At 33.4% G+C, this 21,877-nt stretch overlaps 1 protein-coding gene across 1 annotated transcript in view; it reads left to right on the top strand.

Moving 5' to 3' along the window:
• Nucleotides 1-21,877, top strand: part of LOC106874321 (uncharacterized) — a 456,333-nt gene that overhangs the window by 410,293 nt on the left and 24,163 nt on the right. Inside the window, exons 21-22 of the mRNA XM_089338627.1 lie at nt 4,067-4,185; nt 5,941-6,024. Of these exons, the coding sequence (XP_089194753.1) occupies nt 4,067-4,185; nt 5,941-6,024 (203 nt within the window). The remainder of the gene's footprint in view (nt 1-4,066; nt 4,186-5,940; nt 6,025-21,877) is intronic.

Genomic DNA, 21,877 nt, shown 5'->3' with positions numbered 1-21,877 from the left:
TGAATTCTCACAAACATTTATTCATCCAATAGGATGCACCCCTATATGGTCATTTGCAAGAGCACCTCTATATGGTCATTTGATCTATTAATAACAGCAGATACAAACAGGCAGAATGCTCTCTGCTGAAATGTCTTTAACCATAGTTCTGCTTGAACAACATTGAGCTCATGTATAATTTACTTTTGAGTAAACCAGGGAGCTATTCCTTCTAAATTTGATGATAATTTTTTAAATACTTTTTTATTCTTTAATTCATCTAGTCATATTATTTTTTATTGTAATATCTTGCTATTTCTATGATACAAAACTACAAACTTTAAAGTATTCATCATAATTTTTTTAAGAACATTCTGTTAAATTATATTCTGAACACCATCTTAAAGAAGTTATAGTTTTACTTAAATCTTATTTTCACAATTAATTGAAACACAAAGACAATGTGTTTCCTTCAAAATATGAGCTTTAAAGAGATGAATCCTTTAACACAGTCTTAATAAATATTCATTCTATTTTTAATTTCTGTTCTTTTCAATTTTATGGTGACATTTTTCTTTTCTGGTGCTTAAACTAAATCTGTTGCTAAAATAAAAATAAATCTATTAGAGTTTACACATGTATGTATACATTGATGAATTTGTTTCGCAAGATTCCTGATGTGCAATTGTGTATTGAAATATATTGCTGTACATCAGGATGGTCACTTTTTTTCTTGCCAATTAAACACACCCACTATATATTCATTCTTCACTTGTTTATGATTGTTCTTATTTCTTGTCTGTTGTCTGGAAATTTTTGGCACAGAATGGACTAAACAGAGCAGGAGGAAAGACATGGGCTGAAAAGTTGCTGAAGAAGTTATAGGTGTGTGCCGCAAGATTTCCAGACATTGAACATAAAATAAGAACAGTAATAAACAAGTGAAGAATGAATGTATAGTGATGTGTTTTTCGGCAAATAAGACAAAATGACTGTCCCGAAATATAACATAACAATATATATATATATATATATATATATATATATATATATACACACACACACACACACACACACACACACACACACACACACACACACACACACACACACATTACAGTGTCCTGTTTTTAGGTTCAAACTTTTTTCTGACTGCTCCATGTCTTGTGTGGTGCCAGTGGATGAAAAAATGAGGTATGCAAAGTGACAGGGCTCTAAAACCATTTCTGTGGCTACACAAACCTCCTGAAGTTGAAAAGTTGGCCATTTTTATTGCACTTGTGCAGTGTCAAATTGAAAGTATCTGTTTAATGTTTGTTTCATAAGTCTTATGCAGATCTAAATTATGCTAGAAAATTATGGTACAAGTATAAAACTCATTTCTAATGACTTGATAACAAACACAAAGTTACACAGTTGATTAATAATCTTAAGATCTACTAGATGTTGAACAACTATGTATAGGAGAGAACAAGAGAACCCTCCACATGAACAGAAAGGTTAGAAGCCTAAACTGCAGCCTTCTGGGCAGTTTGGAATGGCAGTTAAATGTATTTCTAATATTTCAATAGGGTTTCCCATGCTTAAGTGCTAAGTGAACAAAGAACATCTAGTCATAATATTTCCTGTTAAAAATCAGCTGAATAGGTATATACTGAGAATTCTTTTTATAGTATAAACTTGTATTATAATACTTTAAGAAATGTATCTTGGAAGGTTTTTGTTGATTTATGATAAAAAAATTTTTGCCAACTATGCTTGTCATAAAATCATTAAAAATAAACTATGCACTTGCACTATAATTTTTTAGCCTAATTAGATCCACATGAGGCTTATGAAACAAATATTAAACATACCTTTCAACTTGACATTACACAAGCACAATAAAAATGGCCAATTTTGACCATTTTTTCAACTTCAAGGAGGCTTCTGTAACTACAAAAATGGTTTTAGAGCCCAGTCACTTTGTATACCTCATTTTTTCATCCACTGGCACCACACTAGATAATGGTGCAGTCTCAAAAAATTTTAACCCAGAAAACGGGACATCCTTTATTTTTATATATATATATATAGATATATGTACCTAGGCAGTACTCATAAAATAGCTCCCTAATGTATCATTCTACAAAACATATAGAATATATAGTATGACACAAGAGAAAATGATGAAGAGTGTATGATGAGAGAAATAGTATGATGAAAATTTACTTAACCCTTTTGTTACCAATCCGACTGAAACTGGCTCTGGCTCTGAGTACAAATGTCTTGTTCTCATAAATTTTGAATTAAACTGAGGCTATGGCAAAAGACACTCAAGATACCATACAGTGTAATCAAACCTGGAACTATATGGTTGTAAAATAACCTTCTTAACTATGCAATCATACCATAACCCATTTTGTTTGCATGCCACAAACATTTTACTTACTAAACACTTGTATTTATAAATTAGTCAATGTTTAAAATTCACATTACCTAAATTTCTTTTGAAAAGTATTCAGTCAATCAGTCATTATTTTAAATTGATTTTACTTTACCTATGCATCTAACAAAGCATGATTGTGTGTGTGTGTGTGTGTGTGTGTGTGTGTGTGTGTGTGTGTGTGTGTGTAATTCAGTGTTTGCATATCTGTAAATTTGTATCTATGCTTGTTTGTATGCTATTGTTGTATAGGTTCTAGTACATATGTGTGGGTGTATTATGCTTGTAAAAGGCTAAATTTTATTGTCTTTTTTCTTTCTAATTCCTGTTAAATTGTAGTTTAGTAGTTTTTCAATTTAGAATATATATTTTCAAAAATTGGTCTCTGTATGTATATTTGTTTATGTCCATTATACATTTAGCCTTGAGTGAACAAATCTTAACATTTTAATTAGTATTTTGGATCTTTCAGTTTCTTCATGGATTTGTATTTATATGGCAGTAAAGAGATTACATGTTGTTCATGTAATGGAGAATAAAGGAATTACATGATGTTCAATTTGTCACACTGCACTCAGTACATGCTTAATATTTGGTGGAAAAGATTTGGCTCAGGGCTACACAATAGCAACAATCATTCTTTGATACTCCATATATTTCCTTTTGCTCATAGCAAACCAATTTCTTCTGCTTCTGAACTGTTTATTCTCACTAATTGTCAATACAGATCATCACTACTTTGCTTAAATCCTTCTGTTCACTTAATATGAGTGTATAAAAGAAAGAAAAACTCAAGCACGACTCTTATCAGGAAAAAGCATCACACTACACCCACATCAAACACTCAGCTAGAACCTTCACAATTACTTAAAATTTTGAAACTTACTTTCACCAAGGATCTCTCCTGGCAAAAACACATTCCTGATATAGCTTGATCTGCATTCCAATGATTGGCTTTTCTCTTCAGGATCAGAAAATATTTCAGCCCCTAACATTCCACAAGGCTCCAGTAAAGTTCATAATGGATTACTTTTCCAATATCTGGGATGGTTCTACTGCTTCACATACCAATATCCTAGACCACAATCAAAAAAGGGATTTGACTAATTGGTAGTTAGTCAGTTATGGTCAAGCTCCAGCCTCTGACCCACAAGCAAGCTACCTCTTTTCTCTACCTTTTCTATTTACATCTATTTACATCTGTCTCTTAAAGCTGGCTGATCTCATATTCCCACCACTCAAGCAACCCCACCAGGCCACACCTCTTTTCAGAACCTCACCTCTCTGAGATATTCCTACTCATATATTTCCTGCAGCTGTTGACCTAGAACAGTTTAAATGGAACATTAATAGTCTTAGAGATTCTGCAATAGCCTTTCTTCCGTAGTCAATAAATAAAAAGCAGCAAAAAATTTGTGATTTATTCTTGTGTACATATATACATCTGTACTTGTCTTTCTGTGTTCTTGAATTTAATTCTTTTTCTAAGAACACATATAAAAATGCACACAGACACACACACACACACATTTTTAAGTTAAGCTTTAAAACTTTGCTGTGTCAATACTCAAATTTAATGTCTGTTGAAAGAAATCATTGAATGGACAGATATGTGATTGTAATTATTTTGTGTCTATTAATTACCACCCTGCTTTGTTACAGGGCATCATGAATAAACAAGAAGTGTATCACCGAAGGTCAACATTACCAGCTGGTAAACTGTTAAGACGTGTTAACTCATTTGAAAAAGATCAAGACCCTTACGAGGATTCAAATGACAAGTAAATGTTTCTCTACATTTTGTTGAATAATTGATGTGTATGTGTGTGTGTGAGACAGATGACCTCTATTTAGAGTTTCATAGGCATATCAATTGATCCTATGTTTGGACTCATGGCAAATATCTGATTCATTAGACATGTACTTCTATATGTATTGAGTGCTCTTTTCTTTTGTTTGTAGACCCACAAACTATATGTATATGTGCAAGTGCTTACTAAATTTATTTACTTTATTAATCTCCCCTCAATCAAAATCTACCCATCATTTATGATCCACCACTTTTTACTGCATAATGCTAGATTTCATACACTGTTAATTATTACTGTAAGATCTTAATCAGTTGGAAGCATTTATTCCTCTGATATCTTGTATACCTCTGTTATGTTTGTCTGCACAGAAACTCAAGAGTCACAGGCAATTTTAATGATGACTTTATCTCTCATTCATTAAAATTAACACACATGTGCATGCGCGTGCGCACACACACACACACACACACACGCACATGGAGATCCTAGATTTTACTGTCTGAAATTGAAATTAAAAAAAATAAAAGCACTCTCTGATTGATTGTGCATTAATATGCATCATTTGCAGTCTAATCTGGAATCAGAAAATGTTTCCAAATTATTTTTAGCAAAGCTGTTCCTGCTGTGATATTGCAGACATTTTAAAAGTGTCCCATGAAAATCCTGTCTTTTTGAAACATTTCAACTATGGCCATCTAATTTTTTAAAAGCATCTCGGTCATGAAACATCCATTCTTTGAAAATGTTTTCCCTGGACCATCCCATCTGTATTAAAAACATTTCAGCTGTTGCTATCCTGTTTGCTTTTAAAAGCACTCCAACAGTGACCATTTCATTTTTTTAAATCATTCCTGTTCTGAGCATTTTAAAAACTTTCATCTCTGATTATTTTGCTTGTGGGTCAGAGTTCTCTCAGTGTTTTTGAACTTTTGCAATACAAATGCAGTAATTACCCTATAGTTGATGAGTTTTAACCTGAAATAAGCTGTTGCACCACAGCTGTTGCATTCTCAGACATCTGTTATCTATCTTATGGTCTACAAGCTAGGAATTGAAAACCTTATCCAGTGGAACATCTTTCATACATATACATGCACATATGTATGCACATGCACAAGCATATACACACATATATTCTCTCTCTCTCTCTCACACACACGTACATTGCTTCTTTCTAAAATTCTTAGACAGAGATAGTCAACTTTTGGGACAGTTTATAAGAAATGTACTGTTAAAAGTGGGGAGAATTTTTTAAATTCATGCCTTTGTTTCTTCTTTGCTTTTTGTAGTCTAAAATATTCATAGTCACCAGAAAACAGTCAAGAACACTCTGTTAGAAAGGAAAGGAAGGATGCTGATAATACTCAGTCAATACATGCACAAAATATGTAGCAAAACCTCAAGTTGAGCAATCTAATTTAAATGTAACACTCTATTACAGTCAATTCAATAAACACACATAAATCATCTCCGAAAATTGTTGCTATATATAGTACATTGAAGACTTACTTCTATGTCATGATCCAAGGAAAGATACACTCACCTTTATTCTCTCAGGAATTAATGCACTGGCAGTGCTAATATACTGAGAACAAACTGATTCAATAAGTTACATCACTCCCCTACAATAATTTAGTTAAAACTGTTCCTGCTTTGCTATTTTTTATTGCAACTCAATTAGGTTTGGTAATTTTATTTGTACCTTTAATATTTATGTCTTAATAGAGAAATAACTCATAGAGACCACTCTTTAGAGCAAACTTTGGATGAAACAAAAGAGGAAAAAGAAGAAAATGATTTTCAAGTTGGGTGAGTTTTTAATTTCTGAATTTTATCTAAGGTATCCTAATGATAGTGAATTGATTTACAGTTATAATTTTATGTGATTGACTTTTCTAACAACTAGCTACTATGGTCTCCTGAAATAGCTCATTTGAAATATAAGTTAAGTTCTATTATCTAGACAACTAGATAGTGAAACTGTTCCTTCTACTTAAAGGAAAGGGCTCTTTGTGTTCATTTAAGCATTATAAGAAGGGTGATTACACTGGTCTGCATTTGGGAATTTAAAAAAAAATTTTATTCATGGATGTGATCTTACATATTCTTAGGTTGCTGATTTTAAATATCTAAACCATTTTGCGCTATCACATAAGGATTTTCAATAAAATATAAATTAATGATAATAAAAAATGTGAATTTTTAATATATTGTTACTTTATTAAAATGAAGCAAGTAATCATAGAAAAGCATATTGTTAGTTTTAAGAACATGTGTATTCCAACCAACATGAAATGAATCCTGAATTAACATCAAATCAAATGAATGTTTAAAAAATATCCTAATAATGGTTAGCTTACATATTGATTCAAAAGAAGGAGGCCCTCTTTGAATTCTGCTTGTGCTGTGCATCTGAACCATCATGTTTCAATGACCAGCAGTAATCTGCCATCATGCTAATATTCTATTTGCCCTACTATTGAGTTTCTGCTCTCTTTGTTTCTCATTGGAGTCCCCACAATTCTTGGGAAAATAGTCAAGATGTGTGCAAAAAGTGCATCTTGATGCTCATTCTAGACCCAAGTTGTTGGAAACTTCAAATCAGGTCTAGGATCATTTTTTTTTAATTCTGGGGTGCAGCTGTTTCTCAAGAAGTTTTGAACAATCTGCTTGAAGGAAAACAGGCATTCACCTTGACATTTGCTAATGCTTCCTCAAAATGCTTGTCTTTCATCAATTCCCAAATCTGAGGGCCAGCAAAGATTCCTGCCTTTAGCTTGCCTCCTCTTATATGAGGAAATTTGACTCCAGGTACTTGAAAGCAGCTCCATTTTTGTTCAGGGCCTTCACAAAATTTTTTCTAAGCCCTAATTTGATGTGGAGTGGTGACAGCAGAATTTTCTTGGGATCAATTAGTGGCACAGCTTTCATGTTGTGATTTCCAGGTTAGAAGCTGGTTCTTGGTGGTCTGTCTTTTTGTTCATAGTTCAGGATGTCTGCTCTAGTATCCCAAAGATAAAGGAAACAGGGTTACTTGGTGTATCCCCCTTGAAGACCTAGTAGGAGAGAAATAACTTTTAAATCACCACAAATGAGAAAATTGTTAATATGGTACTTGATGACAGTTATTAGTGTCTTCACATTTTCACAAGTTTCTGATATTTGGACACAATGACCAGTTGGTACAGATGCAGCTGTATTACCATTGTAGAGAAGAACAGCCTTTAAATTTCTGTTAGAAGGATCAATGAAGAGCGCCCTTTCATCTACTTTGTATGACATCCCCATGTTTTCAATAAGGCCAGAAATATTTGAACAGAAAACTAAATAATTCTATTTCTCAAAGAACTGAGTGAATTCTGCTTCATGATGGCAGTACCAAGCAAATGTTGTTCTAGGAGATAGGGGCCTTCAGTCTAGAGTCAAGTATCCGTGCACTTTCTTTTGTAAAATGGCGTACAAAACATAAACATTCATACTGGAAGTTGACTCCATTAATGTCAGAATAGGTTTCTTTTCAGAAAAAATAAAGGCTTAGATATAATGAAGTTGACTTTTATTCATGCTGGACGGTATAATGCTTACCTTTTCTGTATAAATTTACTAAAACCATTAAATGGTTAACTACTTTTTGAAGTCTCACGTACATGCTGGTAATCACGGCCCAGGCCATATTTTACATATTTTACTCATATGAAAAGTGTCATTATTGGTAATTAAACTTAATTCGCAACACGTGCATATCTATCAGCTTTGTTTTTTGGTTGATAAATCTTATCAACAACTTCTCCTGTGATTGTGGTTAGAGAAGACATACAGCTATATGTTAGAGATCGGACATAATCTCTTGTGGGCAAGAAATGTAAAATAAAGTTTATTATAAAGAAGATTATCCACAATCTTTCCAACAACAACCTTGGGCACTTTTTTGAATTTCATATGATAAACACTTATGGACATGCTTATAAAATCAAAAAACAACACAGCACCCATGACTTTCAGAAACATTTTTTCATGCTCAGAATTGCTGAAGCATGGAATAAACTACCCGCATCTGTTGTTAGCTATCGAGATACTACATCCTTCAAAACTTCTATGCTTCTTGAAATCCGCCAACAGTACACCTGATGGCGTTTTTTTTCTTTTGTTTTAGTTGTAGTGCACCTGAGCACTGTATACAACAATTTCCTTCATTATATCATATATACATGCTCACAATTTGTAAAATAATACTTTGGTTATTTCCGGTTACATGAGGACACACAATTTCATACAGGTACGTGCATGCACACACAAACACACAGTCTCATACAGTTATGTATACATACAAATACACAATTTCATACAGTTACGCCTACACACACAAACACACTAAAACACACAGTCTCATACAGTTATATGCATGCAAACACACACACAATCAGCATCATACTTTTCATTTATTTATTTTTATTATTGGAACACTAACATCAAAGGAGAAGGAGGGTATACCGAGTGGCTAAAGCAACTGACATTGTTAGTCTTGTAAGGGAGGAGAAGGAGAGTATACTGAGCAAGTAAAACAGACGGACACATGTCAGTCCCACAAAACTGATTTTATCTATATAGACAACACAAACACTTTGTAATTTAATAGCTTTTAATGTGATACCTGTTTTAATGAAAATATAATAAAATCTAATGAAATTATGTTAAATACAACTAAATTGAAAACCTTTTTCCCCTGGCCATATTGGCAATTCTGAAAACTTTTGGGTGCAAATTTCAAAATGAGTAGAAGCTTTTTTTAACAATTTTTATTCTGAATATCACCTGCGTAAATTACACAGGTGTGCAAATTACATGAGTTTTTACAGTAAGCTAAATGACAGCTCTTCAACAAAGGAATAATATTACTCAAGGAATCTGAAGGGGTGAATTTATGCAGCTTCTAGATATATTCACAATCTGAAAATAAGGAAAAATGAATTAGATTTAATATTTAAGTTAATATAAGGTAAGCATTTTCATTGGTAATATACTTTATCATTTATGATAATGTATACAAAAAGAAAAAAAAGTAATATTTCTGTATAACTTGAGAATCTGATGTGATAGAGATGAATGAAAAACACCATGAATCACTATTTGCCATATATATTTCAAAAAAGATACCATAGGCACAGGAGTGGCTGTGTGGTAAGTAGCTTGCTTACTAACCACATGGTTCCAGGTTCAGTCCCTTGGACAAGTGTCTTCTACTATAGCCTCGGGCCAACCAAAGCCTTGTGAGTGGATTTGGGAGATGGAAACTGAAAGAAGCCCATCGTGTTGTCCCCCACTATCACTTGACAATTGATGTTGGTGTGTTTACGTCTTTGTAACTTAGCGAGACCGATAGAATAAGTACTAGGCTTACAAAGAATAAGTCCTGGGGTTGATTTGTTCGACTAAAGGTGGTGCTCCAGCATGGCCTCGGTCAAATGACTGAAACAGATAAAAGAATACAGTCAATAAAAAAAATCATGCAGATAGAGAAATATGTAGCAAAACAAACAATTTGCAGCATCTGAAAATTAGTAAACAGAATATTTTGTTTTGGATGTGTAATGTTTAATTTACAAGAAAAGGTGATAAATGATTCTGAAGAAATGAGTATGTCAGAAAGATAACAGTTAATCTTTACAGGAATGGTGATAGGAACATGTGTGAATTGATAATGCAAGCTGTGTGAATGGATTGTAAAATTTACATGTAGTAATGACCAAAAATAACTTAAAAGTAGTAATCAGATTTAAGAATGTTAAGGCTTATAAGGATGACATCAAATGAAGCCATTCGGAGAAATTCAGCACTAAAGTCTCTTTATACCATATCACAACATTGATGAAGATTTGATGGTCTGTTTAAATTTATTTTCAGTTTCTGTTTCGTCACTTCACATATGTGTCTCTCTTAATCAATATACCTCATTATTAATAAACCTAATATGTCATGTTTCTTAAATTTTAAAATGTATGTACATGTGTATATGGTTTAGTCTCCATTCCTCATCGAAGAGTTAGAGTCGTTGACAGACACAAGACACTTCTTTATGTTGCCATGTAATAGGAAAGAATCCAAAATCACATGTAGCAAAACAAACTTGTTAACCACACAGTCACACATTTGCTTTAGTAGTGTGTGTGTGTAGTGATGGTGACGGTGATGATGGATCTCTCATTTGCTGATGAGGATTCAGTTATTTGAGGAACAGAATTACCTATTCCTGAATTAACATGTAAGTGGTTGAGCTTTTCACCGACACATATGACAGTGTGTATGTGACAAGGCTGTACCTTTTGAGATGGAGTACAATTCACCCAACATGCTTCTTTCCAGTTTTTATCTACTTTTATAGCTTTGCATAGATACATTGTATGTCTATGCAAAGCTATAGAAGATGACATTTGCTCAAGAAACCATACAGTGGGATTGAACATAGGACCTCGTGGTTGTGAATCAAACTCCTTAACCATTCAACCAAATGTTGTGTGTATGTGCATGCATAGATAAATAGATGGGTAAGTTTATTTAAATTTTTTTCATTTCAAACTTTATGTATCATTATTAACTGCCTTTGTGTATACTTTCACCCAAGTTAGGGTGCTTTTATAATATTTAATGATCTGAATGAATGTGATTTATTGCATCCAATCAAGTATTATACCATAGAAATTTTAGCCAGTTCTGTACTCTGTTAAAAACAAATAAAAGCAACATTACATATCAGTTTATAATTATATTTTTGTACACACCCCCAACACACACACACAAACACACACACACACACACACACACTCACATATATAAACATAGTTAAGGGATCAGCAACAGTTGCTTCACCACATACCGAAGTTCAGAAATAGCAGCTAAAGTGCTAAAGCTCCAACAGATAGCAGTACTTGTAACTCACAAGTTTTTCTTCTTGTTTTGCCTTTGTGAGTTACAAGTACTGCTATCTGTTGGAGCTTTAGCCCTTTAGCTGCTATTTCTGAACTTCGGTATGTGGTGAAGCAACTGTTGCTGATCCCTTAACTATGTTTATAAATTTATAAGAACTTTAAATAAGTTCTTCACCGATAATGGTGTTTACATACCGAAGTGCTTGGTAAAAATTATTAATTATTAATTTATTAATAAATTAATATTCCTTTACCCTTTTATTTGTATGTATGTATATATATATATATATATATATATATATATATATATATATATATATATATATAGAGAGAGAGAGAGAGAGAGAGAGAATTTTTCTGTCTGGTTTTATTTTAGATGTTCTCTACATTATATATATATATATATATATATATATATATATATATATATATACACACCATTTCGAGCGTGGCCGTTTTCGTGCTGGTGACACGTAAAAGCACCCACTACACTCTCTGAGTGGTTGGCGTTAGGAAGGGCATCCAGCTGTAGAAACTCTGCCAAATCAGACTGGAGCCTCAGTCAAATCGTCCAACCCATGCTAGCATGGAAAGCGGACGTTAAACGATGATGATGATGATGATGATGATGATATATATATATATATATATATATAGATATGCAGGGCAGGGAATCGTCAATTAGTAATAAAATTAATAATCAACAATTTTGCCGGGTAGCTCAGTATGAAAAAACCTTTTCGGTAAAAATCATTTATAATTTATAATTTATAATCCCTATATATTTATGATTTTTTATATATATATATATATATATATATATATATATATATATATATATATATATATATATATATATATACATATATATATATATAAGATTAAATAAATGGAGTTATACGCATGTGTTAAATGATTTCTTTATTTTCAACATATGTTTAGATGATTACAATTGGTTCATTCCAAAGAAATGAGTGTTGTTGAGAAAGATGTCAACTTCTCTTCAAAGAAATACATAAAAATCAATTCAACCACAAGACATTATTACCGAATGTGACAACTGCAAGTAGAGAAGAATGCTACATAGCTTATGTGAAAAAACCGTTGGAAAATGCAACGCTACGAGACAGTACATTGGACGAGGAAGGAAGAAAAGGAGGAAAAAAGAGAAAATTAGAATCTGAAGTGGAAAGTAAATAGAATGATTTTAAACCAGATTAAAATGGAGAGAAAAGTATTTTATGTGTAATGGAAATGTAAAAAGAAAATAATCGTGTATTTATACTTTTAGTGTTAACATATATATATATATATATACACACATGATAAACGTATGGTAATAAAGGTAATGGTAATGTTATTTATATAGGAAAATGATGCTAGTGTGCACTAGTAAGAGATCAAGTGTTTAACAATATATAAAGGTGATGAATGCTCTGTTGATCTAAAGAGAGAGAGTGTGTGTGTTAATAAGTGAAATGGAGATTAGAAGGGGAAAGTTAAAGAATTAATGGAGTTAAAAAATTACTTGTTTGAACTAAGTTAATATTTGTACCAAAATTTACTTTGATATCCACACTCCATAGGTGTTGATGCAAGGATATACTAATGAATAAAATAAAGTAAAGGGATCTATTTTGTGTAGAGCAGTATGTTATACGTAATAAAGTAGGGAAAAAAATATATTTATATATTTTTTTGAAGGGAGATGTATACCTCAACAACATTTCTAAAGAAATTAATAGCATTGATGGTATACTAGTTCAGTCTGACAAAACGGGAAACCTGTACAAACTATCTAGGGATTACTACATGAAATTGCTCAAAAAAGAAATAGAAAAGAATTATCGAATTACAAGTAAAGCGGTACTTAGGAAAGCTAACCTGGAAGTCAAACAAATTATGGATAAATATAACTTACAAAAGAGGACTGAACCTTTGGACACCAAGCAACCCCGTTTTGTTTTAAAGGACCACAAGAAAAACTTTTGGAGTAGCTCCAAATTACGTCTTATCTGCCCATCTAAATCAGACATAGGTGTTCTTAGCAAAAACATACTAGACAAATATATACCTACTTTAGTGAAAAGATTAAAACTTAGTTTATGGTCCAATTCATCTCAGGTAGTAGATTGGTTTAGTAACATTAATGATAAGCATAACACCAAATTTATCCAGTTAGATATCTCCAACTTCTATTCATCTATTAACCTCATTATACTCAATAAGGCACTCTGGTTTGCTCATAATAAGGCAGGTCTTTCTAGAGAAGAGATTGATGTTGTTTTAGCAGCTAGGAAATCTATAATTAAATTTAACAATAAACTCTGGACACGCAAGGATACTCCTGATGATTTTGACGTGCCTATGGGAAGTTCTGACTCAGCACAGATAGCGGACTTGGTCTGCACATAGGGGAGGTCTATACCGAGATGATTGTTTGCTCTATCTCCAAAATGCCACAAACCAACAACTACAAAAAGTTAAGAATAGATTAGTCAGGTTTTTCCGTAGAATGGGTTTTGGTATCATCTTTGAGGATGAAATCTCCATAGCCAATTTCCTTGATGTTACTCTAGACCTATACACCAATACTTACTTCCCTTACCATAAACCCTCCACTAATCTTAAGTATATTAGCCAGTTTAGCAATCATCCTAGAACGGTAACCAGAAATTTAGTGAGGAACATATCACTTAGATTGTCAAATCTATCCGCAAATATAAATATTTTCAACAAAGAGGCTTACTTTTATAACTCTGCCTTACTAAAAGCAGGATATAAAGAAAAGGTCAGATACATTAATTCTACTAACGATCTCTCTACCTATGAAAATAAAGACATTAAAATTGGTGGTAACGATAAATACAATGATTGTCCTCATTATAACCTTGTTGACAATAATATACAGACAAATGCTTTTTTTACATAATAGGGGAGGTAACCGATATTTAAAACCCTTTTTTAATAATAATGGTAAATTGAAGTTTTTTAGAAATAATACCGCCCACACAAAACCTGGATCTGATAAAAATATCTGGTCCATTATTCCATTTGGAAAACAGATTAAGTCCAATCTAGCTTTGCAGTTCTGAAATGCTGTTAATAAGAATTTTCCAAGAAATTCTCACTATTTCCCAGTCATAAACACACACAAGGTTAGATTAGGATCTTCAAACACAAAAATATCTCGCAAATAATATCTACACATAATATGAGACTATTAAATTTGTATCCAGGTACTGATAGCAATAACATTAATTCTGACAATACAGATCATCACCATTATGACAATAACAACACAGATAATAACCTAAATAACAATAATTATAATAAGAAATATAATAATAATAATTACCACAACAATATTATTATTTCGGAAGTTAATAACAACAGAATTAGTTTTTTAAGTTTAAATGCGAAATCCAAGAACACTGTATATCAATGTAAAGTCACCACCTCTACCAATGTATCTTTTTACATTGGCTGCTCCTCCTCGCAGATATCTAGGAGAATTTCAAACCATTATTCTACATTTAGGGATAGAAATAAACGCAACAGCACAGGTCTTAGCAAGTTAATTTAGGAACTTAAGGATAACAATAAGCAATTTAATTTAGACTGGTTAATTCTCTCTACATCAATACCATACGATAAAGGTAAGGAATTTTGCCCGTTTTGTAATATGGAACTGTTCTTCATTTTATTCTAGAAGAATAAACTGGTTAATACGATTATTGAAAGAGCATATAGATGTAAACATTGGCAAAGACATACGTTTAGTTCATATAAGTAACTCCGACAAATTTATATAACTGAAACAACTTACCTATTTATTTATTTATTTATTTATTTATTTACATACTTCAAGCTATACAAGTTAATTATACCATTATATGTTATCTGAACACTTTCTATCTTTTGAATCCATATTAGGACATCCAGCACTTCTATATAACATGAACTTAAACATTACTTTCAATATAACATAACATAAACATTACTTTCAATAATGATAACTACGATGTGTTTCCATAACTTTATTCTTTTGATTTCATTGCTCCTTCTTACATCCATCTCCCTTCAAAAAAATATATAAATATATTTTTTCCCTACTTTATTACGTATAACATACTGCTCTACACAAAATAGATCCCTTTACTTTATTTTATTCATTAGTATATCCTTGCATCAACACCTATCGAGCGTGGATGTTGAAGCACATTTTGGTACAAATATTAACTTAGTTCAAACAAGTAATTTTCTAACTCCATTAATTCTTTAACTTTCCCCTTCTAATCTCCATTTCACTTATTAACACACACACTCCCTCTCTCTCGCTTTAGATCAACAGAGCATTCATCACCTTTATATATTGTTAAACACTTGATCTCTTACTAGTGCACACTAGCATCATTTTCCTATATAAATAACATTACCATTATCTTTATTACCATACATTTATCGTGTGTGTGTATATATATATATATATATATATATATATATGTATATATGTTAACACTAAAAGTATAAATACACGATTATTTCCTTTTTACATTTCCATTACACATAAAATACTTTTCTCTCAATTTTAATCTGGTTTAAAATCATTCTATTTACTTTCCACTCCAGATTCTAATTTTCTCTTTTTTCCTCCTTTTCTTCCTTCCTCGTCCAATGTACTGTCTCGTAGCGTTGCATTTTCCAACGGTTTTTTAAAAATAAGCTATGTAGCAATCTTCTCTACTCGCAGTTGTCACATTTAGTAATAATGTTTTATGGTTGAGTTGATTTTTATGTATTTCCCTGAAGAGAAGATTACATCTTTCTCAACAACACTCATTCCTTTGGAATGAACCAATTGTAATCTTCTAAACATATGTCGGAAATAAAAGAAATCATTTAACACATGTGTATGACTCCATTTATTTCATCTTATATTTATTCAAATTCAAAATACCTCAAATTAACAGGGAGTTTCTACCTTGTAAACAGGAGTTACACCAAAGTTATTTTGTGAACTATGCTACCCTGGTAACTAGTAACCAATTTATTTTGTCAGAGTTAATTAACTAAGAGAAAATAAATACATATAATGATATATATATATATATATATATATATATATATATATATATATATATATATATATATATATATATATATATATATATATATATATATATATATATATATGTGTGTGTGTGTGTGTGTCGTTGTTTAACGTCCGCTTTCCATGCTAGCATGGCTTGGACGATTTGACTGAGGACTGGTGAAACCAGATGGCAACACCAGGCTCCAAAATCTGATTTGGCAGAGTTTCTACAGCTGGATGCCCTTCCTAACGCCAACCACTCAGAGAGTGTAGTGGGTGCTTTTACATGTCACCCGCACGAAGGCCAGTCAGGTGGTACTGGCAACGGCCACGCTCAAAATGGTGCATTTCATGTGCCACCCACACAAGATCCAGTCCAGGGGCACTGGCAACGATCTCGCTCGCAAAAAAATAAAATTCATGTGTCACCCGCACAAGAGCCAGTCCAAGGGCACTGGCAACGATCTCGCTTGAAAATCCTACGACGGCCCCGCACAAGAACCAGTTCAGGGTCACTGGCAACGATCTCGCTCGAAAGGTTTCATGTGTCGCCCGCACATGAGCCAGTCCAGGGGGCACCTGCAACGATCTCGCTCGAAAATCCCACGAAGGCCAGTCCGGCAGCACCGGCAATGGTCACGCCCAAAATGGTGCATTTCATGTGTCACCCGCACAAGAGCCAGTCCAGGGGCACTGGCAACGATCTTGCTCAAAAGATTTCAAGTGTCGCCCGCACATGAGCCAGTCGAGGGGCACCGGCAATGATCTTGCTCGAAAATCCTACGACGGCCCCATACAAGAGCCAGTTCAGTGGCACTGGCAACGATCTTGCTCGAAAGATTTCATGTGTCGCCCGCACATGAGCCAGTCCAAGGGTACCGGCAACGATCTCGCTCGAAAATCCTACGACGGCCCCACACAAAAGCGAGTTCAGTGGCACTGGCAACGATCTCGCTCGAAAGATTTCATGTGTCGCCCGCACATGAGCCAGTCCAGGGGCACCGGCAACGATCTCGCTCGAAAATCCCACGAAGGCCAGCCAGGCGGCACTGGCAATGGTCACGCCCAAAATGGTGCATTTCATGTGTCACCCGCACATGAGCCAGTCCAGGGGCACTGGCAACGATCTTACTCAAAAGATTTCATGTGTCGCCCGCACATGAGCCAGTCCAGGGGCACCGGCAATGATCTTGCTCGAAAATCCTACGACGGCCCCACACAAGAGCCAGTTCAGTGGCACTGGCAACGATCTTGCTCAAAAGATTTCATGTGTCGCCCGCACATGAGCCAGTCCAGGGGTATCGGCAACGATCTCGCTCGAAAATCCTACGACGGCCCCACACAAAAGCGAGTTCAGTGGCACTGGCAACGATCTCGCTCGAAAATCCTACGACGGCCCCGCACAAGAGCCAGTCCAGTGGCACTGGCAACGGTCTCGCTTGAAAGATTTCATGTGTCGCCCGCACATGAGCCATTCCAGGGGCACCGGCAACGATCTCGCTCGAAAATCCTACGACGGCCCCGCACAAGAGCCAGTCCAGTGGCACTGGCAACGATCTCGCTTGAAAGATTTCATGTGTCGCCCGCACATGAGCCAGTCCAGGGGCACTGGCAACGATCTCACTCGAAAATCCCACAAAGGCCAGCCAGGCGGCACTGGCAACGGTCACGCCCAAAATGGTGCATTTCATGTGTCACCCGCACATGAGCCGGTTCAGGGGCACTGGCAACGATCTCGCTCGAAAGATTTCATGTGTCGCCCGCACATGAGCCAGTCCAGGGGTACCGGCAACGATCTCGCTCGAAAATCCTACGACGGCCCCGCACAAGAGCCAGTTCAGGGGCACTGGCAACGATCTCGCTCAAAAGATTTCATGTGTCGCCTGCACATGAGCCAGTCCAGGGGCACCGGCAACAATCTTGCTCGAAAATCCTAATATATATATATATATACATACATATATATATATATATATATATATATATATATATATATATATATATATATATACATATATATATATACATATATATATATATATATATATATATATATATATATATATATATATATATATATATATATATATACATATATATATATATATATATATATATATATATATATATATATATATATATATATATATATATATATATATATATATATATATATATATATATATATATATATATATATATAGAGAGAGAGAGAGAGAGAACATTTCTGTATAATTTTATTTTAGATGTTTTCTACATTATGATTGGCCTAATTACAACCTTGCTTTAATTTTGTTAGTTTATTAGTATAATCCTCCTTTGATAAATGGAGCCTGTCATAGACATGATCTTTCTGCATCTGTAGTTTTTCTGCATTTTTTATCCTTATTTTTGGGGTGTTCATTTTATTCCCTTCATTATTCAACTAGATTATTTACTCACAAACTTTTCTGAAAGGGTCCCAAAAGTGCTTTGATTTTTCAATTTGTTTGAAATAAGTTTCTCTTAAAATAACTAATTAATCTGAATAACATATAGATGAACATTTCATTATAGAATTAAGTACACATCAGCAGTTTAAGAAAATTTTAGGCTTGTCTTAAATCTAGAAGACATTTAACTACCTTAATACTGGGGATTAAGTATCTAATGTTTACTTAGTGAATTCATTTGGATGTTAATTTGTTAGTTCACAAAATTATGAAAACACATTAACTTAATAATATGCTGCTTGATGTTAATACAATGAATGTATGTATGTATGTATAAAGTTGAATGTTGAAGCTCATTAGCTCATTTCAATCCCCAATTTAATTTGATGTTTTGGAGCAATGTATGAATTTTATAATTTCATGCTGACCTATCTTTGCTATGGAAGACACCTCATTGATTTGATGGTGGCCCCTTCTTTTCCTCAGCAGCTTATAAGAGGACGTAAGTCCATCATTGCAAGTTTAACAAATACCTCTATAGTGTCTTCTATAGCTTATAGCAATGAACTGTATGAGATAATCAGACAACTTCTGTGTTTGCTGAACTTGCTAGAAATAGCAGCCAAATCTTCCTCAAATCATGCCATAATGACTTAAAAAGAAAGATCCACAACAACATGGTTCCAGATTTGATATACCATGTCTAGTGGAAAGATTGGATGATCAGTGAAGGAACAGGCATTTGATCATTAATCAACTAGATTGGGGATATAATCTTGGGTTAAACAACAACTAATAATAAAAGTGAATTAATGAAATGAGTTAGAGAAGTTTGATAATATCATTGCAATTATACACCTCTAAGAATTTCTATTTAGCTATGTTTATAACACATAGCTAAGTAAAAATTTATTTATCCAAAATAAATATTTTTTGATTTGTTTTTCTGTCATTGCAATAGAATCTATCACCTCCTTGTTTTCACTAACTTTTATTTGATTTAATGTGCTTCTTTATGAGGGTGTCTGCTGATCAGATTTATAAAGTGATTTTTTAATTCTTTATCAATTTAGTGCAGAGTTAATTTCTAAGAATTGTTTTTCTATGAACTGTTATAAATGGCTTTTACTGCTATATTTACACATTACTTTTAGTGTATAAAATATTGGTGTTGCATTCTATTTTTTAAACAAATGTTTTATTTTGATCTGATTGGAGAAATAATAAAGTATATTTTCCAATTTTCTAATTTTGATTTTTGTTTTAATAAATGAAATAGCTTTAGTTTTTAAAATTGCAATGTTTTTTTTAAATTTCCTTATAACTTAAATTGTATTAAAAACATGGTAAGAACTTGCTTTTTGAAATATGTTATAGTTTTGATATAACTACTTTTAATAGAAGGGAATAATTTTAAAATGGCTATAGAACAAATTGTTTCAAGCTTTCAAAATGAATAGGATTTAAATTCTTATAAATTTTATAATAAATCTACTAACAATTGCCATTTCACTTGCATGTAAATATGTAATGGTAATAGCCTTAGTTTGTATAAGCAGAATAGGTTTTCTTAAATTTTTTCATGCAGTTTAAATAGTATTAATTATTATACAATTTTACTATTATACTGTTTTTGAAGAAGATTATTTTTTTATTATTTTCAATTACCCTATTTAGATGCATATGTATGTATCTATGTACACACACTTCCTGAATCTAAGATTGAACTGAAAACCTTCAATTTTTAATGTAGGCTTCCAATTTTCTTATGCATTATAACATTGCTCTAGGACAGATCGGCGCTATATGTAAATCCATTTTTGTTTGGTGTTATTTCTGAACATTATGTCTTGCTAATCTTTGAGATAAAAGGAAAGTACATTGCATATCCTACTAGACTGGTGTTGTTGATGAAGTTGTTTTGCAGGTTGTTTGTTTTGGGAGAATGACATGGGTAAAAAATGAATTCAAATGGGTTTCAGTTCTCAAGAAAAAGTGTATAAAGTGTTTGGTTTGTGGAGGTTTGGGGAGTGAGATACAGTAAAGTTGACAACAGATAGCTAGTTACTCTATTAAGTGGTACACAATTCAGAGATTCAGAAGACCCTGTGGTGGCAGTGACAGCAGCAGTGGCAACAACAACAACAACAACAACAACAACAACAGAAGGGTGATACAGCATGCCTTCAGGTTAATGGCTGTGTGTGTTTATAAGAGAAGGACTGTTTAAAGGCAGATTGCCATTTTTAATGCTTTACAGAATGTTCATATGTGCTTTTGGCAGTTGCACAAGTTTGTGCTTTGTTAAACATTTTGTAGCCTTTAAAAGAGTTCTTAGGTTATAGATATATGATTGCCATGAAAGAATGTATTTATTGAGACTTAGTGGTGTATTGTTCATAAGTAGGAATAGAGTAACGTTTTAAGCAATGTTCACTTGATATGTAAAGTGAATGTACCTTGATAATATTTATTGAAACTAGATTTTTTTTTCTTTTTTCTTTCTCCATCAATTTATCCATTTCTAGTAGCCTTAAGTATTTCTAGCTCGCCTCTTCTATCTGCTTCATAACCTCCTCCAACAATATCGTTAGCCCATCCATACATTTGATTTTCCCTCTCTTCAAGACTAACACAGCACACTTTCTCAGTCTGAACTCAATTTTGATATCAGTACTAAAGGTATACGCTGTATCAACGAGGGAACTGACTTGGGCTTCATTTTTACCATAAAGTTTGAGGTCATCTATGAATAACAAATGGTTGACTTTTTGCTGGTGGCTTTTGAATACGTACCCAGCTTTTGCTTTCCTCAGAATCAGTGTTAGTGGTATCAAGCACAGTACAAAGATCAGTGGGCACAGGCAGTCCCCTTGGAAGATGCCCCTCCTAATGGTGTATATGTTTCTGTTTATGTAAGATGTACATGTTTAACAAGAGATGTTGAAGTTGCATGGATCATATCTGCAAAGGGAAGTGAAGGGTAGTATCATCTGCATAGAAATTGTCTAATTTGAGGTAAGAATTAGCAAGTTATCAATGTAAATTAGGATAGATTGGAAGACAAACTTAATATGATAGGACATCAGTCAGAGACAGAGCCATGTCGTCACACATGGTGAAGCAAACTGGCAGGAAACTTGTCTATACAAGAGATAAAAGACAAGCAGAGTCCATAAGCAAGCAACCTTTCTAAAAATAATATCGTAGTT

Source organism: Octopus bimaculoides, chromosome 2 (assembly GCF_046866305.1).
Source record: "Octopus bimaculoides isolate indiv1 chromosome 2, ASM4686630v1, whole genome shotgun sequence".
NCBI classification, from domain to species: domain Eukaryota; kingdom Metazoa; phylum Mollusca; class Cephalopoda; order Octopoda; family Octopodidae; genus Octopus; species Octopus bimaculoides.
This window is presented reverse-complemented; position numbering and strand designations above follow the sequence as displayed.